Source organism: Rhamphochromis sp. 'chilingali' (genome assembly GCF_963969265.1).
Source record: "Rhamphochromis sp. 'chilingali' genome assembly, chromosome: 19".
In the NCBI taxonomy this organism is placed as follows: domain Eukaryota; kingdom Metazoa; phylum Chordata; class Actinopteri; order Cichliformes; family Cichlidae; genus Rhamphochromis; species Rhamphochromis sp. 'chilingali'.
This window is the reverse complement of record NC_137946.1, coordinates 15,958,392-15,982,118: the sequence shown is the minus strand read 5'-3', so window position 1 is coordinate 15,982,118 and position 23,727 is coordinate 15,958,392. Positions and strand designations below refer to the sequence as shown.

The following is a 23,727-nucleotide window of genomic DNA, read 5'->3' as shown; positions in this document are numbered from 1 at the left end:
AAAAAAAGCCACACTTTAGTAAACAGTTCATACATTCATTATGTCCAAAACTTGAAGTTGTATTATAAATAAATTTAAGATCATGGGTTGCTGTCACCTTCAAATTATTCTTAAATTAAAAATGTATTACACTTCAACCTTTGACAATCAAAATACGTATCAAGTCAAAGAGAGGCAGTTTTGCACACCAAGATGAAAGTTGGGTTAATGTTGCATCAAACTGAAATGTGTCATGTACTCCATTCCTTTGTATATTTTATGCCACAAAGCAGCATAAAATATAAAATGAGACCAGATCTTGAGATGGAGTCACACCATCCATTCTGGCAACACCCGTCTTCAAACACAGACTTCACTTTGAGCTTACTTACATTATACAGTAGTCTTAAATGATTGTGAAGCTACTGAGTGGACAAATTGGTCCACAGACAGAAAACACCTGGAAAGGTACTGAAAAGCACCCAAGAGCTGTTCCCACTATTTTAAAATGGTGACACATACGAACACAGAAAGAGAGAGAGACAGACTCACAATATAAAAACAATAGGGGCGAATCGTGGCTCAAAGAGTTGGCAGTTCGTCTTGTAACCGGAAGGTTGCCGGTTCGAGCCCCAGCTCGGACAGTCTCGGTCGTTGTGTCTTTGGGCAAGACACTTCACCTGCCGCCTACTGGTGATGGCCACAGGGCCCGGTGGTGCAATATGGCAGCCTCGCCTCTGTCAGTTTGCCCCAGGGCAGCTGTGGCTACAACTGTAGCTTGCCTCCACCAGTGTGTGAGAGTGAATGAGTAGTGAAATTGTAAAGCGCTTTGAGGGCCCCGAAAAGCGCTATATAAATGCAATCCATTATTATTATTATTATTATAAACATCCATCACTGAGGTTAGTGCAACTTGATTTGCTCCTCACAAAGATGTAGGGTGATTCAGCAAACACAGAGCACTGGACCGTTTTCAGAGTATATGCTCAGAGCTTAAAAACTTTCTTACTGATCAAATGAAAAAGCAAAAATGTTTGTAGATTTTCTGCCATACATAGAGAAAATAAGAGCTGTTTTCATCTCTGATACATTGCACTTCAATGATCCTAATTTCAAGTTACAGGCCAGAAACAACAGTGAGCAACCTCGTGTCAGTGGAGTGATTTTCAGATGAAAACAAAGGTCGTTAAAGCGTTGATAGATAAAGTTCTGTTTACTTCCAAATTGTTTTAAATGAATCAGACGAGGTGTACTAAAATCGTGCTAAAAAAAAATTGTCCCTGGAGAATGAAATTTCTTTGAATTTGTTCAGCAATCCAAACATAAAAGATCATGCAGAGTAATAAATAAATAAATAAATAATAAATAAATAAATTTTTATTTATATAGCACCTTTCAAGACAGAATCACAAAGTGCTGCACATAAGATTACAAGTCATAAAAGATTTAAAAAGAGAAAATAAAACAGGCAAAAAATTAACCAAAAGCAGTTTTAAAAAGGTACGTTTTGAGTTGTTTTTTAAAAACAGCTACTGAGTCCACAGTTCTTAATGCTTGGGGGAGAGAGTTCCACAGTCTAGGGGCCACAGTGGCAAAAGCTCTGTCACCCTTAGTCCTCCTCTTAGTATTTTTTATAGCAAGTAAGCCCTGATCAGATGACCTCAAAGACCTGCTAGGGACATAGGGCTGTAACAGATCAAAGATGTAGGCAGGAGCCAGTCCATGCACAGCTCTGTAGGTCAAGACCAGGATCTTAAAATCGACTCTAAATTTAACAGGAAGTCAGTACTTAGTTATCAAAAATGAAAGGGATACCAACAGAAAAGAAAAGACAAAGAAGATGCTACGATTTTCACAGGGAGTGGCCAGGACAAGATTAGAAATTAATCTATCAGAGGGAGAGCTGAGACTGAGTAGTTTAGAGACATAGTTAAAAAATTGAAAATTGACTCTACTGGACAAAGCATGAGGAAAAGAGAAATATCACAAATAGGATTCATGGATGCAATGAAGGAGGCCATGCAGAGGGTTGGTGTGCAGAAGAGGATGCTAGTGACCAGGTAATATAGTGGCAGATGATATGCTCAGACAACCCCTAAAAGGAGCAGATCCTAGTAACTACAGCCTCTGGTTGCATTTCAGTTAAACAATAATAATAATAATAATAATAATAATAATAATCTTGATTTTTTTTTTAAACAATAAAATATAGTTTGATTTTTTCTTACTGGAAAGGAAAGGAAACCTAATCTCCCATTAACAGAAAACACAATATATTAATTCTTACTGAGTTTTGCAGTCCCCTTGCTAATTGTTCCTTTGACATTTTGAGTTGATTTTGCTGGCGGAAAGGGACAAAAAACAATTCACACAGTGCACTGTACTAGTGCTTAGCTGAGCTCCTCTGATCTGTCTGATAGTGAAATGATCCTTTTGGGTGTTTCTTAACAGCTCTAAGGCTTACAACCTAGTAAGCAAGCAGCAATAGATCATTCAACCAGTTTTTTTTGTTGTTGTTGTTTTTGTTTGCTTGTTTACTTTTTAGGCTTAATGTTAACGAACAAAAAAGAAAAGAAAAGAAAAGATTAAACTGCTTTATAACCAATCAAGCCCCACTGCAGTAAGGCTATGGAGCTAGCCTAACCTAACCTCACGCCAGTAGCGGGAAGTTAGCAGGTTAGCAGAGGGGATAGAGTTTGTATAAAATTTAAGTTTTAAAATATTGCTTTTGAACTGAAACTCAACCAAAACCAAATCCTGAGACTGGACCGCACTCACAGGCAAAGGTAAAGGAGAAGCTCTGTCATTTTTAGATGGAAACTTTCAAGCACTAAGCTAAACCGGACTTGCCTCTTGTTGTACCGGTCAGGCAGCTACCTGGATGCTTGCACACCCAGTCTGGAGTCTGGAAGTCATTTATAAACAGGAGCTCCGACTGAAATGTTGCAGGATCAAGGATGGATCAAGTTGCAATCAGCAAGGTACAGTATAATCGAGTGAAGGAGAGGGATAGCAGGCCAGAAGCAGGCATGCCGTGCAGGAGGTGGACTACTATGCAGGTGGTGTAAACTTTTACCAAGTTAAAAATAATGCTAACAGAACACTTAGCATTAACGACTACATTCCTGGCATATTGAGAAATGTGTAGGGTCATTTCAGAGCTGTTAAAGTGGCTAACACCATATCAAAGATATGATGGAGCAACTACAGTTCATTCACTTTTAAACACTAAACCACAAGTCTCAAACATAATTACAGGCTCCAATCCGGCCCACTGGACAGCTAGAGGTTATAGATTTTGTACTTTTAACTATCTTTACATAATATTTAAAAATTTCTTACTGAGAAAGACCTCCTCTACTGCCATTCATGCTACACCAAAGTAATTCAGTAGAAGATAAGCAAATAAATGACAGAAAAGATTCTGTTTTTTAAGAGTATACTGTAGTTTTTACAGTGGTTCTACATTTAAATATTTTCTATGAAATTTCTGTTTTATAATTATAGGACAGCCTGGGCAATAAGCTGCCTGAACTTTCTCTGTAACTTTACACATTTGTTTTTTTCCATTTCAATCCAAAAATTTGTGCTTTCATTTACTACACCAGCATTTCTCTGTTATGTAGGAAAACTGACACATACTGTTGAAATTGCACTTCTTTTTCTTACATTAGGATATCTCGGGGATTAAATGTATAGTTAAATGTCTTTACACTGAAAGAAAGTGCAGCGTCACTGGTTTGACCTACTTAAAATCAAAGTGTGGTGTATTTGGCCTATGATGTAAAATGAGTTTGACATCCCTGAGAATACAAGGAAGTATTCATTAATTCATCGAAGCAAGTTCAACAAGCTTTAGCATTTGAGCTGAAAGGACAGCACTATCACTGAGGTGGATGATTGAGTTTTGCTTCTGCTTTGGACCAGATAACAACTTGTTCCTGCACGAAAAGCTAGAAAGGAAACACCTGTCTCCTGTCCACTTGATAAAGGCATCCTCTGTTACACGAGAGCTGGAGCTACAATGAAGGATAAGGCAAAGTCCTTCTTCTGCAAGGACAGGTGAGTAAGTAGATATTTTTCTTGGCTGGTTACTCTTTGCCCATCTCCTTGCCGCTTCAGCACCTCGGACAGTGACATGACCTACTGGGGTTTTGTTTTTGTAGCGCAGTTAGTCGACTTTAAAACACTTTTTTAATAAGATCAATCTAATATTTTACAGTATCACTTTTATGTGCATTCTTAAAATTCATAAACGCATGAGATTTTGTTTTTGATAATAACTAGATTTGGTATGCTATTGTGCTTGTTTCCTTAACAACGTTGTTTTTCAGTTAGAGTACAGGCGACAGCCCCTCCTAAGAGAATGTACATGATTCATTAGTTGATATTAACCAGTGCTTAGTAGAAGTTTGAATTTTCTAAATATTTCATTCAGTTGTGTTTTAACCCTTGTATGGTGTTCTGGTCTGTGAGACCCATTTTCAGTTTTTTTCAAAAGAAAAATTAAACAATTAATTATTTTTTCAACCTGAAATTCATTGGCTTTGGCTTATTTTCTGTGAAGAACATAAATCCAAACTAATTTTCAATGACCTCATACTGTACCTCCCCCCACGCATTTACATTACATACAAGGTGTTTGGGTCCACTGGACCCAGGTCTAATAAAAGTGTTGAAAGTGTAGGTCCTGTGTTCCCACACTCTGTCTTCCTCCTTTCTGGTGCTGCTGATAGTGTTTTCTTCCCCTCCTGCTCCGCACAAAGTTGCAACATTGTTGAAAATTCAACTATCAACACCGTCTGCTCTGACATTCCTGCACATTTTACCCTCTTTCTTGAGGGATCCAAATTTTATTTTCTCATACCCTGTCCCTCCTGCAAATTAGGGGCATAATACTATAAATAAGACTTTGCCAGTGTGGTTCTTTATCCCAACTGATCAAGATGGCAAAAGATTATCTGCTGCGAGGGCCATCCAATTGATTTTGGAAGAGAGAGGGGCTTTGGATGATGATGTTGACAAAGAGGTTTCAGAATATTTCACATTTCTGAAAATTCAGAGTCTGACAGTGACTTTGAAGAAGAGGATGAGGTTGAGCACCATTTAGTAACAAAACGAAGACGAGTACCCCATCTGCAGCCAGCTCCAGGACCAGAACAAGCCCACCAGACAGCAAGTGAAGAAACATGGATGTCAATAACTGGTGAAATTGAATGGTCTTCTTGCCCAAGAAATGAGCCACCCTACAGAGCTGTTACTGGGATAAGCCAGGGCCAACACGGCTGACAGTTACTCATGTGCAGGACATCAAGTCTTCATTTGAGCTTTTCATCCCAGATTCCATCCAGAAAATTATTCTGGATTGCAGTAATCTAGAAGGAAGGTGTTTTTTTGGAGAGAGGTCGAAGGAGATGGACCAAATTCATCTAAGAACCCCAAAGGCCTACTTTGGGGTTCTTATCCTTGCAGGAGTTTTCAGGTCCAAAGGGCAATCCACAGAATCCCTGTGGGATGCAGAAACCAGCAAGAACCTTTCCGTGCATCAATGTCTCTGGAAAACTTCCACAAAATCTCCAGGATTATCCGTTTTGATAACCGAGATGACAGACCAGCTCGACGGCAAAGAGACAAGCTAGCTGCCATCAGGACAGTGTGGGATAAGTGTGTGCACCACCTCCCCTGTTTTACAACCCTGGGCCTAATGTCACCATTGATGAGCAGCTGATCCCATTTAGTTGTGGAACATATTGCTTCACGTGTAAATGTGTTGTGTCTTTCCACTCACTCCACTTGATTATAACTGATTTATTTTTTTTATAACATTTTATAAAAAAAAAAACTAAAAACAAAAGAGGAGCACATTAATTCATAAATGTGATCTAACAAAGGTAAAGGGAAAAAATTAACCATGTTTGCTGTTCATATGTCTTGTAATTGGGATGAAGTAAACATCTGTTCAGTAATTTAACATAAAATTGTTTGATAGTGTTAATTTGGAAAGCCAAAACTCTAGCGGGTCCACCAGACCCATGAACACTGGCTGAGTAACAAAAATATGAACACCACACAAGGGTTAAATGTGCAACAAGCCACATTCAGAAACTCAATATCCAACTAGTGCCTCGCCATCTCAAACTGAAAAGGTTTCAATTACAGTCAGAAAGGTTGTGCACACGACAGCCAAAACAACCCAACATCAACTTTTAGCCCAGGGTAGTGCTCTAAATTACAAAATGGTTAACATGTTAAAGTGAACCCCGTCTCTGGGCTGGGGCCCTGGCTGGGCCTTGGGGGCTTGGGTCCTGGTTGGTGTGTTGCCGGGGTTGTGGGCGGGTGGGTGTATGGGGGCCCAGCCCTGGCGCAGGGTGCCGCCAGTGCATCAAGCCATCTGGGGGGCTCTTCAACTGGTGGGGGAGGCTGTTACATCTTGCAGGAGGTCTCCTCTCTTCAGGAACTCACTCTGCAGGAGGGGGAGATATAGGAGAGGTGAGGAAGCTCTCAGCCTGGGCGTCTATTGTCTTGTGTAGTCTGGAAGATGAGTGGATGACGGGGTGGGTGCAGTTTTCTCTGTGGTGGGGTCGGGTGGGCTGTCCCGGGCTCTGTGGGGCCAGGCGGTGCTGCTGAACTGGGCCCCGGTCCGGATGGGCCTGGGCCCCCTTTCCCTGGCAGGTTGCAGACAATGGGGGTGCCTACTGGGGTCAGCGGGGGAGCTGGCCCCAGGGAGGGGTCACTTACCCCTCCCTTCCTTCCCTCCCCATCTCCAGCTGCCTCCCTCTTCCCGCTCCACCACAATCACCCACACATGCAGGGCCTTGGGGTAAAGGTGTGTCACCAGGGTGCAGGGGAGGCACCCCCCCCCATCTGTCCCCTTCTGGCTGCCTGTGCCTCAGTTTTATCCAACAACTTAGACATTCACATTACTCACACTCTCATTACACATACATATAGGATCTTAGGGGTGGGCACGCTACACGGACTCCAAATTACCATCAGGGTGTACACCTCACCCCTGGCGTCGTTGCACACCTCTCAATTTTAAATACATGTAGACATTGAGGGCTATCAGGAGGGGCTATGCGCTTACCTGCTGCTCTCTAGCAGGTAGCTCCATGTCCTCCTGCGTTTTAAATGCACCTTAGAACACACATGCATCAACACTACATATGAGCGGGTGGAGGGAGGTTTGGAGTCTTCACACACCCCCGTTCTCTGCAGCCTGCTGGAGCGGGGGGGGCTAGGAGGAGGAGCTGGTCATCCAATTGGGGTCTGGAATGTGGGGCCTCCCTGCTGCTGCCGAGTCGGGGCAGTCTGCTTCTCTCCACCCCAGGGAAAAGGGTAACACTACCTGGGTCTGGGTGCAGTTTCCCCCTCCAGGGGCAAGGGTACCTAGACCTGGGGTATAGAGTACGCTTGGGGAGTGTGATCGTGTGTACAGCGTCTCTTTATGTCTGTCTCCACGTTGGGTGAGTGTTGAGTAATTGCATATGAGAGCATGAGGGTGGGAATGGATGTTTGTATCTGTGTGTGCCTGTATGTCTGTGTCTATATGTCAGGTTGGGTATCAGATGAAACCTCTCTGGGGACATCTCAGGACCTCCAAGGTATGGAGGCCTATCTCCCCCCACCCCTTCCCCTGCCAGTGGCGGACTCCCTCAGACATCGGTGCATTGGTGGTTGTTTGTGTCCAAGGATGGGCGTCCAGGTACACACTGGCTCACTCCGGGTGGCTGCTTGTCGGGGCCTGGAGCCTGGGGCTCGCTCGGCCACTTCCGGGGTGGGGTGCCCTCAGCCTCTCAGCCTGGGGCTCGGTCACTCTGGCACAGCTGGCTGCCGACAGAGCTCACGGGCATGTCACTGCAACCCCCCCCTGGCTTCTGCTCCGCGGCTGCTGAGTGAGCCCTCATCTGGGGCTCTCCTCAGCTCTTTCTGGGATAGTGGCGCGGCTGCCCCTCTGTTGGTCTTCCTTGGTCTCTTGTGTTCTGGGGGCCTCTGGATGTCTGGAGTTTTGATCTCCTCCATACCTGCTTCATGCCCTGGAGGACGGGGCTGTGGCTCCCCACACCCTCTAACACAGCGGTCCCCAACCTTTTTTGCGCCACGGACCGGTTTATGACCAACAATATTTTCAGGTGTCACAGATAAATACAACAAAACAAAACTAGTACCGGTACTGAAAAAAAGAAGATTTATTCATAACACACGTGAAAAGACCCAGGAAAACCGAGTAAACGATAAAAACGATAACAAAATAACGCTGAAAACCGATAAAAACCCTGAAAACCATACATTTCACACCTGAGCCTCAACTCTCGCGGCCCGAGGCCCGGGGGTTGGGGACCGCTGCTCTAACAGATCATTACATGTAGGAACCTTTTAAATACAAGCGCGCTCATGCTCACAGGTGTACACACAGGTGCTCACCCACACAAACTACACCCTTTTTGGCTCCTACCTCTAAGCACACTGTGCGCTGTCGATCTTACGTGCTACACAGTAGTGTTTAATATTTAGTATTTACTGTTATATTCCCATAGATCATCGTGATGTTGTTTATTGTGTTGCTCTTTTTTTTTCTTCTGCTTGTTTTCTCTTTTTTCTTTCTCAACAGGTGATCCAGGTGATTGATATATGTATTTTTTGTCTGCTTATTTTGTTGGTTTTTGTTTTTTGCACTTTATCCCCGTCCCTCTTCTCCACTGTTTTTCTTTCCCTCTTTCTTTCTCCCCTTTCTTTTCCCCAGTCAAGTCTGTCCCGTATTTAGCAAGTGAAAATAAAATAAAATAAATAATAAAAGGTGAATCAAATAGACCATTACGGCAAGGCTGGGATGGTCTATTTGGTAAAGTAAATCCATTGGGCATCTTTCTTCACCTTTAGACAATAATTCTGATGGCAAAAGAGCCAAACAGGACAGGCAAAAAAAAAAAAAAAAGTGAACCCCAAAAAGCTTAAAGTGAAGTGTTTGCCCTCTAAGTGCAGTCAGAACTGTAAGTAGGCTGTTCATTAACATTATGAATAAGTACAATTAAAGCCTATCACAAATTAAAGTTTTGCCTTAAGGAACCATTCATCAACCCTTCATGCCTTGTGTACGTAGGAACAGGCTAGAAATGTTGCTTAACAGGCTAAACCCAGTAACTCAGTATTTTTTACCCCTCAGCTGTAAAAGGCTGATGAGATATTTTTATCCACTCGCTGGGCAGGTGGGAAGGCAGCGTCAACACCCAAGTTTGTAAATACAATAACTCGAGAATGAGGTGACCAGGAGTTTCAAATTCATATCTTAGACGTATCTACGAAAAATCTTGGATGATTTTGAATCCTGGTGACCTCGACCTCAAGGTTATAGGTCCTTTCCTAGGATTTTCAGATTTATACCATTTAGACCACTTGTCACATCTACTAGGAGGCTGAGGGGTAGCCTTGGCAACCGCCAGTTTGTTTGTTTTTTGTTGTTTGTTTTTAAATTAATTTGCAGTGTCCCTTCCCTCTGAGGTGACAACTGGACCCAACTCATACCTGTAACAGGACCTCACGGCGTAACAGAGCCACTGGATCCCTTCACTGCATGCATCAGTGGTTCTGATTTTCCTTTTCTTTTCTCACTTCTCATATAACTAACTATAGAAACCACTATAGTAATAAGAGTTATTAGCTATGTTGCTGCTCTTTGTTTCACCACGTGGATTTGTCTCTTCTGTTGCACTCAATAAACAAAATAGTAGTTGAATTTCTGCTTTGCAAATAAGTTATAATAAAGTTCCTGTATAGTTGTTCTGAAAAGATGCATAAGCTACAAAGTTTTGTTTTTGGTTTTTTTTACCATATTGTTTTTAAATTTGGTTAATTTTGGTGAATTGAATTGCTTATGGAGCCATCCATAGTGGCTACTCATCCACAGAGGTTGCTGCTTGGCTATGTCACTCAGCTGAGATGTAGACCTGCACTGTATTTTACACATACCAGTACATTCAGGCAAACCTGCATCACCTCCAGTATGCAAAAAGACAAACAATTTAGAGAGAAAGTGGTCTTATTGCGCTACCATAACAACCCACAAGAAGCAGACAAAGCAGTGGTGCTAAAATAAACTGTTCTGAAAAGGAGTACAGTACGTACCGCTGAGGCCAGTGCATATCCAGCCAGTGCTGCATTGCTAATGTGACCACAGAATATGGTGATAACAAATGACAGGAGGAAGTTCAGAATCCGCGACAGCAGCTGTAGAAACAAGCAGGACTTTAATAATTTGCTGGTACGGTGAAAGCACAGTGATTTATTGCCATTAACTGTGTCCAGGGGACTTGTCAGTACTTGGCAAAGCAGTGTTGTGAAATCACAAGGCACAGACTTGTCTGCATTAATATTCAGTCAGTATAGACAACATTTTTTCTTAGGCATGCAGTATATTCAGTTTTATTTGAGAAATAGTGACTAGTTTCACTACATTATGTAAACCTGCACTAAAAACAGTAATTCTGCACTGCAGGAGTGTGCTGACTGTGCGTATTATAATCATGGGATCCCCCAACTAAAAAGGAAAAGAAGAAAAAGAAGACCACTTTCTGCTACTTACCAGTGGGCCTGTGAGTCGTAACACTTGGTAGAGTTCTTCTCTGTAAGCCTGCGGCAACAAGCGTTTCATGCAACTACACTCAAAGAGTTTGGATCTCACCCATGATGCACCCTCGTCTTCCACAGCCCCTGCCGTCTTAGCAACAGAAACCTCAGCAACGGGCCCTGCACCGGGCAAGGGGTGTGCTGGTTCCGGTGAATCCAGCTTCTCCATTCAAACCCAGAAAGAGAATACAGACGGGAGAGAGGAGAGAGAAAAGTTAGAAAGCACTGGTGGGAGGGAGCGAGAGTGGCAGGGAGGGAGTGGGGTAAGAGAGTGCAAGGGTAAGAGGGGCAATTGGCCTATCTGGGTTTAGAAGTGCGACACATGCACTTCTTAGAAGTTATTGATTAAATTATGTGGTTTTGGGATGTGGTGGTGGAAACAACAGATTAAACAAAATAGAGAAAATAAACATGGGAGGTGACGGCTGGAGAGGTTTTGGAAAAGAACAGAAGACCTTTCTGATACAAGGATCAAAACAGGGCTGACAAACGTGTCTTGAAGTTGGGGGAGGGAATGCAACGTGTTTGAGTATTTGCTCTGTGTGCAGTGTACGACTGCGTGCTTTGTGAATATGTTACATGGCATATTTTGTCGTGTGGGTTTACTTGCGCGTTTGAGTGGTCTTGCAGGGCTCAGTGGTAATCTGATGAGGAATGCCTTGTTTTTCAGTGTATACAAGGAATTTTGATGGCATCTGATCTGCAGGCTTTGAGTAATTGGTGCAGGGCAGTCATGCTGTTTGTGTTTGTGTGTGCTGGTATTAGCCATTGATTGTAGCTCCCTCTGAATGGACTTTGACTAATGATTTTTGGAGTTGTCCTTCCTCGTGTCACATAAATCAACAAAGTCACATGAGCACAAAAACCCGACCGCTCTACAACTCAAACATTTACTCACAAGCATTTACAGATAACTTGACTTTATAGTCTTTATAGTCGACTGACTATTGAGAATAGACCACCTCTCACAACACATGGGGACCTGTAAATCCTATAAACTTACATTTATATGTTAATGAATTGCCTGACGACTGATGGTGATTTAATCACTGAAACTCCAAAAAGGCACAGTGTGGAAATGAACACCTAATACATATCATGTCCACTTGATCAAACTGATTTTAACCTGGCCATGGGCTCAGTCAGAAGTTAAAGAATTAGTTTACACAGTAGAGCTGAAAAGTGTGTGTGTGTGTGTGTGTGTGTGTGTGTGTGTGTGTGTGTGTGTGTGTGTGTGTGTGTGTGTGTGTGTGTGTGTGTGTGTGTGTGTGTGTGTGCCTGCACATGGATAGAAAGAGTTTCCTGTCCATAGTGTGCGATCCAGTCAATTGTGCAACAGCATCATAAAGAGTGTCTTTTTACACCTCTGTTTGTGTTGGAATTGCAGCTAACCTTTGATCTTTGTGTGATCACATAAGGCTTTCTTAAAGAGCGAGCGCAGAAATCTGTCATAGATTAAAAAGTACAGCATTGGCAGTGGTGAAATAGATGAATGAAGACGGTCCAAACGTGAAGGCGATGGTTATTATTACAACTTGCACTTTAGCATATGTGCTAAGTCGCAAGAATAAAAGGGAGAGGAAGCTGGCCTTTTTCCTGCTTCAAATTTGATTTCTGATTTATTTCTGATGTAAAGTAATAACTAGGCGTAGTGTGTCCGCTGCAGGTCTTGCTTTAAAGCTACTTTTAGACGTCTACTCCACCTGGAGTCAAACATTGCATGCACAGCACTGTGACTTAACAAATTTAATTGCTGAAGCATCAGAATCTATGCCTCAGCAAACAGTGGAAAATTTTGAAGCAAAGTTTAGCCAAGCATATTTCACAAGCTATCAGTAAGGGTAGTAACATTATTTGCATTCCTCACAAATGCTCATTAAATTAGCACATTTTTGTTGTTGTCGGTCCAGCAGTTGGTTCAGAAATGCTGATTTTAAAAAAAAAACTTAGGGCAACCCTGAATTATTAGCATGTTACAGAGCAGTAAACCCATGTCTTTGAAATTTCTGTTACAGTTCAAATTTCACGTCACGTCTCATTAACATTTGTTAGGTTTTTAGAAAAAAAAAAATTCTTACATGTTTTTATATACTCACAAACTTCCATTGCACTGATCTGCGTTTACCGTCACTCATCTGACATTAACAGGAAAGGCAGGAAAATTGACAAGGAAGTAAATCCACAAACACTATAGTTACATTTATCCCTTTTCCCACAGCAAAATAACAATGCCTTCCGCTCCTTTTCAAGGACACACACAAATTTAATGTATAAGTAATTTATATATTTTGTATTATTTTATAGTATTAGAAATAATTAATGGGCTTCCATTGTAACTTGCTTCATAAATAAATGTGTAGAAGTACACTGATTTTAAAGAATTTTAATTTAATTTTGAATCCCTCCAACCATTGATTTTAAGGGTTTGTGATAAAATAAAAATTTAACTATTAAAAAGGGTGTTTTTTAACTTGGCACACACACCCAGTTTACTTTTAGTGCCATTGTAATGGCTACAGCCAATAAAGGTTTTCCTTGTGTTAAAAGTGTCCACAATAAAAGATGGAAAAAAGTCATGGGTGGGAGGATTTAAAGGGTGTTGACATGAAGGCAAATACTATTATAAGAAAGGCATTTTGAACGAGACGGTAGTTATAAAAAGGGACCTGCGAAGTATGGACTAGGAGCTGATCCAGGTTAAAACAGTCATTCATACCCTCATGTAACACAGACAAGATACGAGCTTCATCAGGTAAATTCGTCTAACTCATCTCAGAATGCGAAACATACATACATATATATATATATATATATATATATATATATATATATATATATATATATATATATATATATATATATATATATATATATATATATATATATATATATATATATATATATATATATATATATAGTATAATTCCTAAAATCTTTCTTATAGTTTTAAATCCGGAGAGGTTTTTTTTAGGATTTTTAATGCTGTCCTTAATATCTAACAAATGCTGAAAAAAAAGTATTTTTAAACAAATGTGTTTCCTTTCTGAGTCATAAAGTTCTGGTTGCCAGAGTTGGAAATAGTCTGATTTAAACTTAAATCAGAAAAATCCCTTTTTTTTCTGTGGACGGATTTTGAGATATTTTGATGCTAGCTGATTTTTAAACCAGGTTTGTAAATGTACAGCCAGTCAACAGTTTAACACAGCAGCTCATCTGCTTAAAACCTGTGTAACACAGACATTTTCAGGTCATTCAGATCAGGTAGTTATTTTTTTTTAAGGTTACAGAAGGATAAATAAGTTGAATGTTTTTTGATGGCTTTCTCTTTTTTTAGAAGTGCAGAGGAGAAAATGTTTGCACTTTTGTCTGGAATGTAAATTTAATCTGAGGCTAAAATTCCGAGAGACTAATGTTTAACGTATTTTTGGTTTGTTGTTTGTCCTGTTAAGTAAATGGTTAGAGGTCTTACTAGCTCTCGATGAAGAACACAACAGAATGCGGTGTCTGGTGGTATGCCACATCTGAAAAAACTTGTAATGCTTTAGCTTAAAATTGTAAATGAATTGCATACCAGTGCTTTTTCTAATGATCTCTTCCTTTCCTCCAGGTTCATTGAAGGCAAAGCAAAATGAAGTTTATCCTCAGAACCGCAGTTTTCCATTTCCTCGTCCTCTATGCAGTGCACGTTTTAGGTAAGTTTGTTGTTTTAGAAAGACCTGGTCACAGGGAATGTATCTCAATCAGTTTTCTTGTCACTATTTATATTGTCAAGATTTACTCCCCCGATCTTACTCAACTTCCTTTTCTTCCCCATCCTAAAGGCATTAATATCCAGTCTAAACCTGCATTCAACGATGAGGGTGTTATACAGGTAAAGCTCAATGACCCTGTATCGCTGGTTTGTACGCTTGGTGTTACTAAAGCTGAAGAAGAGCTGGTCTGGCTGAGGAATGATGCAGCAGTTCTTCTGAAGGAAGGGAACAACAAGAATCGCAGCAGTCTGTGTGTCACACCAACCTATGAAGATAATGGTGCCAAGTTCACTTGCCACCAAAAAGGCAATTCCACAGATCAAGTCTCTGTCACCCTGAATGTCACATGTAAGTCCCCTTAAAGAATTCTAATCTGTAATTTTTTTTTATACAGATCAGAATTCTTAAAAAATTACAGGCAGACGTTGTTTTATTACAAGAGATCCACATGCCTGTCACAGGTTTGAATAAACTTAAAACACCTGAGTTTCCTAATGTGTTCTCAGCCTGTTATAATTCTAGACAAAGAGGAGTAGCAATTCTAATACATAAAAATATTAATTTCATAGTACTCGATACAGTTATAGATCCAGAGGGCAGATTCCTAATCGTCAAACTATCTATACTTAACCAAAAGCTATGTATTGTAAGTATATATGGTCCAAATGTTGATGACCCCTCATTCTTCCATGGTTTTTTTAGTACACTCTCCGAACACCTAGACTGCACAATTGTTCTTGGGGGAGACCTCAACCTGGGACTAAATGAAGAAATGTATAGGCTCAATACAGCAGGAACTCAGCGTAATTGGCAGTCCACAAATATAATCAAACAGTATATGAGCGACTTTGGTCTTTGCGATGCATGGCGCTCCCTTCACCCCAACAGTAAGGAATATTCTTTCTTCTCACATGTCCATCACTCCTACTCTCGTCTGGATTGTTTTCTGGTCAGCAGCTCACTGCTAAGTAACATTTCAGACAATGAGATTCATCCTATAGCTGTCAGTGATCATGCTCCTGTATCTTTAACACTAATACAGAAGAATAATACTACACCAAGTAAAAACTGGAGATTTAATACATCACTGCCCAAAGACGAAGAGTTTATCAAATACTTTAAAAAAGAATGGACTCTATACTTAGGCTTTAATGACATTCCAGGAACATCAGCATCTGTCCTCTGGGAAGCAGGGAAAGCCGTGATGAGAAGTAAAATAATCTCTTTCTCATCACATAAGAAGAAAGAAGAAAACAAAAATATTCAGGAACTAGAAAAAAACATCAAATTCTTAGAAAAAGCCTATGTGTCACAACAAGATCAAGAAATATTAAACAAAATATGCAAGACAAAACTAGAATTAAATGAAATTATTAATAAAAAGAATACATTCTCAGTACAAAGACTTCGCCTGCAAAATTATGAACACGGTAAATTATGAATACGCCTTCCAACAACTGCTCACACTGCACAGCAAACACACCGGACAATTACATCCACGCTCTTTGGTTCTGTCCACCAGTTCAGAAGTTTTGGCGTGAGATATGTGAAGACTTATCAAAGTGTCTGAAATGTAACATTCCAGCCTCCCCTTTAGTATGCTTGCTGGGCGGGGGGGTCATGGTTTGGTCCTGCCTTCACTATTGTGGTTGATATGGGGGTAGGGACGGCCTTACGGCGTCTGGGGAGTCCCTAGGGACGTTTTCCCTGGAGGGCCTAACCCGGGGGATGTGGCCATGACCTGGGTAGGGGCCCTGATGGCTCTTAGATGGTGTTTTCCTTGTGGCTGCGTACAGCGGAGATGGGGGAGGGTCTGTGCTGGCGGACGTTGGTTACTGGCCTGGTAGCCTGGCTGCCCCTGGGTAGGTCCGGGACGGGCGCGGAGGCTTGGGGGTCTGGGGGTGCTCCGCCCCCGGTCTGGGGTGCTGGCTGGGCCTTGGGGGCTTGAGTCCTGGCTGTTGTGTTGCCGGAGCTGTGGGCGGGTGGGTGCAGGGGGGCTCAGCCCCAGTGCAGGGGACCTCTGGTGCATCGGCCCAACTAGGGGGCTCTCTAACTGGTGGGGAGGTTGTTATATCTTTGCAGGTGGTCTCCTCTCTACAGGAGCTCACTGCACCCCACCTCACTGCAGGTGGGGGAGAGATATAGGAGAGGTAGAGAATGAACTCAGCCTGGGTGTCTATTGTCTTGGGGCTGGGCGGTGCTGCTGCTGCGGGCCCCAGTCCGGATGGGCCTGGGCCCCCTTGCCCTGGTGGGTTCCAGAGTGTGGGGGTGCCTACTGGGGTCAGCAGGGGAGCTGGCCCCAGGGAGGGGCCGCTTGCCCCTCCCTTTCTTCCCTCCCCATCCTCAGCTGCCTCCCTATTCCCGCTCTACCACACCCACCCACACACGTAGGGCTTGGGGTGCAGGTATGTCACCAGGGTGCAGGGGAGGCATTCCCCCTCTGTCCCCTTCTGGCCGCCTGTGCCTCAATTTTATTCTGCAACCTAGACATCCACATTACTCACACTCTCACATAACACATACATATAGGGCCTTGGGGGTGGGCACGTTTTACTGCATCCAGAGGATGGTCGGTGTACTCCAACCCACCTCTGGCGCTGGTGCCCTACCCTCAATTTTAAATGCATATAGACACTAAAGGTTTTCGGGAGGAGCCGTGCTGCTCTCTGATGTTTTAAATGCACTTTAGAACAGCACACAGCAACACTACATATGAGCGGGCGTAGGGAGGTTTGGGGTCTTCACTCAGCCCGGTTCTGTTAGCCGTCAGGGCTGGGGGGCTGGGAGGAGGTGCTGGCCATCAGATTGGGGTCCGGGATGCGGGGCCTCCCGGCTACTGCAGATAAGGAGGTGGTCCACTTGCCTCCACCCCAGAGAGAAGGGTAACATCTCCTGGGTCTAGGTGCGGCTTGCCCCTCTGGGGGCGGAGGTACCTGGACCTGGGATATAGAGTATGTTTGGGGAGTGTGACTATCTGTGCAGTGTCTATTTGTGTCTGTCTACACGTTGGGTGAGTGCCGAGTATTTGGTTGTGTATATGGGGCTGGGAATGCACGTTTGTGTCCGCGTGCGCCTGTTCGTCTGTGTCTATATGTCAGGTTGGGTCTTAGACTCAACCTCTCTGGGTACATCTCAGGCCCTCCTAAGTACGGAGGCCTATCTCCCCTCACCACACTCCCTGCCGGTGGCTGATGCCCTCAGACGTTGGTGTGTTGGTGGTTCTTGTCAACTGGGGCTGGGCTGAGCCCCTTCCGGGGGGTGGGGTGCCCTCAGGCCTCTGGCCTCTGGGCCTGAAGCTCGGTCCTCTTTGGCACAGCTGGCTGCCGGCAGAGCCCGCGGGCACGCCACTGCAACCCCCTCTGGCCTCTGCTCCGTAGCTGCTGGGTGACCTCTCGTTTGGGGCTCTACTCAGCTCTTCCCGGGACGGTGGCACGGTTCCCCCCATTTTGGTGGTCCTCCTCGGGTCCTTGTACTCTGGGGCCTCTGGATATCTGGGGCCTGGATCTCCTCCATACCTGCTTCATACCCTGGGGGACGGGGCTATGGCTCCCCACACTCCCTAGCAGATCGTTACATGGAGAAACCTTTGTAATACAAGCATGCTGATCCACACAGGTGTGCACACAGGTGTACACACGGGTGTTCACAGACGCGGACTACACCCTTCTTGGCTGCTGCCTCAAAGCACATTGTGCGCTGCCTTTCTTGCGTGCTGCACAATAGCGTTTAATATTCAGTATCTACTGTTATCTACTGCTAGCTAGTTTATTGTGATGGTGATGTTGCTCTTTTTTTTGTTTGCTTTCTCTTCTGTTTTTTTTTCTCCATACAGGTGATCCAGGTGTTTTGTTTGTTTTTCTTTCTTTCTTCCCCCCCTTCTCACCCTCTCTTCTCCCCTCTTTTTTTGTTTCTCTCCCTCTCTTTCTTTCATTCTTTCTCCCTGTCCTATCCCCCAGTCATGTCTGTCCTGTTTGTAGCATCCGAAAATAAAATAAATTCATAATTATAATAAAGGTCAATCAAATGGACCAATATGGCAAGGTCATGATGATCCACTTGGCAAAATAAATCCGCTTGGCATCTTTCTTGGCATTAAGACAACAATTCTGATGGCTAAAGATCCAAACGGGACACAAAAAAAAAAAAAAAATTCTGATCTGATCTGTTTATTGTATTTATATATTAATACTCCCAGCCAATACTGAATCACTTTTAGATGAATTTGAAATTATTTAGCCAAGTTAGGAATCAGAAACAATATAACTGCATAATGACCAAAACTATCACACTGACTGACTGAGTTCAGTTTTATGATCTTTAAATAGTGGGGCAACGGATCACTGTATGTGTATGGTGTGCGTGGTCAGTCTGTCAAGCCATAGTAATGGCCAGCGCTAGCAGTCCAAGTGGAGGAGCAGAGGAGTTTCCAGCATTTAAGCAGCCCTTTGCTGCCCAGTCCGACCGGGCTAAAACTATTATAAGGCCGTATTCCGTTGTGCAAAAAAGGGGGTTTAAACTATGATGAACATGCTTGAGCCACGCTATGATATCCCGTTGCGCGTCCACTTCAGTGACAAGATCGTTCCAAGCATGTATGAGCAGGAAAAGTCTAAAGTTATGCCTGAACTGTTCCAGGCATCTTCTGTTGCCCTAACTACAAATGGGTGGACCTCCAGGGCAACGGAAAGCTTCGTGACCGTGACTGCTCATTATATCACAGTGGAGTGGTAAATACAAAGCCCTGTACTGCCCTATATTGCACCTTAATTTGTTTTTATATAATTGCGTGGAATGAGTCTTGAGTTGAATGTTTTTTAATAGCCAAAAAATACTTAAATAAGTAAATGGCGAGTTAAAGTTTTGTCTTTTTGTCTTTTTTTGCTGATCCGAAAATTTATCCGATCCATGACTTAAAACTGTGATCCGATCCGAACCGTGAGATTTTGGATCCGTTGCACCACTATCTTTAATATGTATCAGTATTCAAGGTTGGATTGTCATCATACTCTGGAGCATAAACAGGTTGTCATCAGGACACTACAACACAGAGCGAACGACATCCTCGCAAACATGCCGGGTAGGGCAGCAGAAGAACATCATATCAAAATGGCCCTGGGTAGATGTGACATTCCCAGTTGGACATTTGACCAGCCAGGAAGCCACCTAAAGAATACTTGAGGAGAGAATTACAACCCATGCCTAAACGAAAACCTTTTGGTGATCCTGAGACACATTTTCTCTAAACAATGCGTCTCTGTGGCTTTCAAACCAAAAAACATGCTACGTCAGAAAATTGCTCCACCCCAAGGATCTAGTCTATGTGTTTAAGTACAAGGAGCATTTTTGTAAAATTATACATCAGTGAAATCAAACAACCTCTAAGCTGATGACACAACACAGAAAAGCTACCTCATCAGGCCAGGACTCTGCAGTCTGTTTAGACCTACAGGCCAGCAGCCACCCTGTCAGTGATGCTGATGTGCACATCCTGGACACGGAGGGGTTATATTCTATAAAACAGAATATAGAAGAAAATATGCTGCCATAGGCTGTAATTTATCTGTGTGTAAACAAGCAAATAAGACAGAACACAAAGCACATTGAAAGATGGAAGTATTCAGGAAATGCATTTTTATGTGGATTTGTTTTGAAAGAAAGAAAGCAAAGGTAGGACAAAATTCATCATGTTTTTCAAGTGGGATGCATAATTTTGGTCTTGTTTTGCTGCTGGTTCAGAGAACTTTGGTTGGAGCGTGATGAAACATGCAGTTTTGCTACATGTCTACTTGCTCTTTAATTATATGTTGTTTTAGCTGTGTTTGGTGATCGTAGAAAATGTTTTTGAGCCTTGAGCTCACAAAACATTTTGATTTTTCTGTGGATGCCACAGATGTTTATATTTTAAAAAACAAATGTGGCGGCACATCTCGTGAAACCTGATGTTTTCCATCTTGCCCCCAGTACTGGGGTCATTAGCATTTAACAGGTTTTAAACTAAAGGACCAACCAAAGTAGGGTTCGTTACCTGTTAGTTCATATATTTTTCACTGATCTCAGGGAAAAAGTACAGCACCACAATATGTAGATCTTTAACATATTATACTAGTAGTCCTCGTGCCCACTCGGAGTGGAGTGACTAGTCTCGACCATGGAGAACACCAAACTACGCATGGACCATTCAAGTGGACTTGCAGGAAGCGTGACTGGAAGGAACTGACCACGATCCCATCTTTATTCTATTTTTTTTTTTTTTTTTTTTTTTTTTAAATGACATCAGAAACAGCAGTATGCGACATTATGTGATGGCAGAGCTTCAGTTCATCCTTTGTCTTTTTTTTTTTTTTTTTTTTTTTTTTTTAATAAATAGGACAGGGGGAATGAATGAGAGAAAGAGGGGGAGAGAAAGAAAGAAAACCAAAGGGGAGAAGAGACGGTGAGAAGGGGGGGGAAGAGAGAGAAAAAAAAAAAGAACTCCTGGGTCACCTGTATGGAGAAAAAAAAAAAAAAAAAAAAACAAACAAACAGAGGAGACAGCAAACAACAAAGAGCAACATAATAATAGAGAAAACAAAGCACCATCACAATAAACTAGCTAGTCATAGATATCAATATTTACTAAATAATAAACGATATTGTGCAGCACGCAAGATAGACAGCGCACAGTGTGCTTTGAGGCAGCAGCCAAGAAAGCTTTAGTCCGCGTCTGTGAATACCCATGTGTGCATACCTGTGTGGATCAGCATGCTTGCATTCCAAAGGTTTCTCCATGTAATGATCTGCTAGGGAGTGTGGGGGGGCCACAGCCCCGTCCTCCAGGGTGTGAAGCGGGTATGGAGGAGATCAAAACTCCAGACATCCAGAGGCCCCCAGAACACAAGAGACCATGGAAGACCAACAGAGGGGCAGCCCCGCCACTGTTCCAGTAAGAGCTGAGGAGAGTCCCAGATGAGAGCTCGCCCAGCAGCCGCGGAGCAGAAGTCAGGGGGAGTTGCAGTGACGCGCCCGTGAGCTCCGCCGGCCCCCAGCTGTGCCTGAGTGACCGAGCCCCAGGCCGAGAGGCCGGGGGCACCCCACCTCCAAAGGGGCCCGAGCGAGCCCCAGGCCCCAGGCCCCGACAAGCGGCCGCCAAGGAGTGAGCCGGTGTGTACCCGGACGCCCACCCCCAGACACAAAGAACCACCAACACACCGACACCTGAGGGAGTCCGCCACCGGCAGGGGAAGTGGTGGTGGGTGGAGATAGGCCTCCAAACCTTGGAGGGCCTGAGGTGTCCCCAGAGAGGTGGCGTCTGATACCCAACCTGACATATAGACATCCCATCTTTATTCTAGCCCTGATTTGTCCACGATTATCAGTGATCATGAGTACAACGTTTGGGTTTTTATAGTAAACTGACATCTGGGTTTTTGAAAAGATTTGAACTAGTTGTTCTGTGGTCACATTCCTGCATGACAACAGCACTTTAACAGGGAATTTCCATTTTAAGAGGAGGGAGGGATGGAATCATACAAACACACCCAACATACCTGTGCAAATTTTAATGGCAGGCTGGTCATGGAATATTTCGGTTTGAATCAGTGTAGCTGCTAGGTTGGTTACATTGATGTGCATCTATCTGGAAAAAATTACTTCAATAATCTCACAAGCATTAATATTTGCACTGATCATTTTTCAGTCGCCCCAAATATCTCTGAAACAGTGGAAGTTACAGTTGAAGAAGAGGATGACCTTGTCTTGGAGTGTGACACAAGGGCCAATCCACTTGTCTCCTCTGTGACATGGTCACTAAATGGAAGCCTGGTGGATCTACTAGCAGATGGCCTCTCTGTGATCAATAATGGCTTAACAAGTCAGCTGACATCCAGCAAAGTGAAGAAAACCTTGCATGGAGGCATGTACACATGCACAGTGGACTCTCCTATGTATGGAAGTAGCAGCAGGCATTTCCAAGTCACAATAACAGGTGAGCTCACTAGATCAGCACTCTGCAATGCTACCCAAGCCACATCTCCACATTAAGTTGTTAAGTGGATTATAAAAATCAGTGCATGATATTATGGCTTGGTTATTAATGTTTTAATCTTCATTTTTACAGACAAAACCCTGAAGTTCCCACTGGGGCCCATGATAGCTGGGCTGGTGGTTGTGGGCCTCACTGCTCTTCTTGCTGTTGTTTCAAGGTGGAGGAAAATCGTAAAGGTAACGCACAGAATACACGTGTGGAGTACAGAGACTGACTGATTACAACCCAGACCTTCTAATATTTTAAATCTCTTTTAACAGTGCTGCAAGTAAGTTGTGCTCAAAATAACCAGTCTTCTCTACATCACCAAACGAGACAAGCCATGAAGATAACGCCACTACTCTGTGTGTAAAAGACTCTGATTATCCATTATTGTGTCCTTCTATTTAATTTTGTGATGTGATGAGAGATACATCTATTCTACATTTAAGTTTTCTTCCCAATGTATAAACAATGAATATATATACATATATACTATATGGACAAAAGTGCAGGGCTACATATACATTACACCTACAGGAGCTGCACAGCCATGGAAACTCACGTTATGTAGCTCCCAGCTTGTGCTGATGTTAATGCCAGAGGACATTTGGACCTCTGCAGTTACTGAGCGAGCAGAGCACTGCCGACTTTCATGCACTACACTGTAACTTCATATGATCTGCTACATTGTGTGGCTCCTGAACACTTCCACTGTACAATAATACTACAGCTGACTGTGTACTATCTAGATGGAGAACAACTTCAGGAAGTGACTTCCTGTAATAGAAATATCCGATCAAACTCACATTCAGCTCTTTAGCACAACATGTTCATTCCCAAATATTTGTAATGGGAGACAGCATGGCTAGGTGCTTGATGTTATACACCTGTGACAGCAGGGCTGAAAACACCTGAATTTAAAGATTAATAGGTGTGGCCTAAAGCTTTTGTCCATATAGTGTATTTCTGTTATGTAAACAGCTAGCTAGTTTAGCTTAGAGTGAAACTTCAGTGAAACACTTAGGTAGTGTTAGTCTAACTGTAATCAACTCATAAAACTCACAGTATGTTAGTTTTTCTATGTGTTATACAATCAGGGTATAACTTATCAGTTAAATGTCCTGTTACCTTTGGTTAAAACCAGACTAGTGTGTTTCCCATGTTTCCTGTCTTACACTGTGCTAACTGTCTGGTAATGGTAGCTGCATATGTTCAGAAACATTAATAACAATAATGATGCAGCTAGTAAAGCTCATCTTTCCAATGTAATCAATGCAATATAAACTGTCTTTGTGTGTAAGATCATTTTTATTGGTTATTATAAAATATAGATACAGTGGGGCAAAAAAGTATTTAGTCAGCCACCGA

The 23,727-nt window shown here is 42.8% G+C and overlaps 2 protein-coding genes across 6 annotated transcripts in view; one reads left to right on the top strand and one right to left on the bottom strand.

Moving 5' to 3' along the window:
• The window catches only part of slc47a1 (solute carrier family 47 member 1), a 26,801-nt gene extending 12,430 nt beyond the window's left edge, over window positions 1-14,371 (bottom strand). Inside the window, exons 1-3 of one of the 2 annotated variants that reach the window (XM_080866281.1) lie at window positions 14,174-14,371; window positions 10,559-10,765; window positions 10,102-10,203 (exon numbers count right to left, since the gene is read on the bottom strand). In XM_080866281.1, coding sequence (XP_080722407.1) covers window positions 10,102-10,203; window positions 10,559-10,765; window positions 14,174-14,263 — 399 coding nt within the window. In that variant the 5' untranslated portion in view covers window positions 14,264-14,371. The remainder of the gene's footprint in view (window positions 1-10,101; window positions 10,204-10,558; window positions 10,766-14,173) is intronic. The other variant, XM_080866282.1, reaches the window with a different exon arrangement.
• tmigd1 (transmembrane and immunoglobulin domain containing 1) lies at window positions 13-23,727 on the top strand. 4 transcript variants are annotated; one of them, XM_080866284.1, is made up of 7 exons: window positions 13-3,038; window positions 3,907-4,045; window positions 14,210-14,294; window positions 14,424-14,702; window positions 22,030-22,317; window positions 22,450-22,553; window positions 22,638-23,727. In XM_080866284.1, the coding sequence occupies exons 3-7, from the start codon at window positions 14,231-14,233 to the stop codon at window positions 22,647-22,649; spliced, it is 747 nt and encodes a 248-aa protein (XP_080722410.1). In that variant the 5' UTR covers window positions 13-3,038; window positions 3,907-4,045; window positions 14,210-14,230; the 3' UTR covers window positions 22,650-23,727. The 4 variants fall into 4 exon arrangements, with proteins under 4 accessions (XP_080722410.1, XP_080722411.1, XP_080722409.1 ...); XM_080866285.1 differs by having other exon boundaries at window positions 14-2,960; window positions 3,907-4,041; window positions 22,638-23,726; XM_080866283.1 differs by having other exon boundaries at window positions 14-3,038; window positions 3,907-4,041; window positions 22,638-23,726.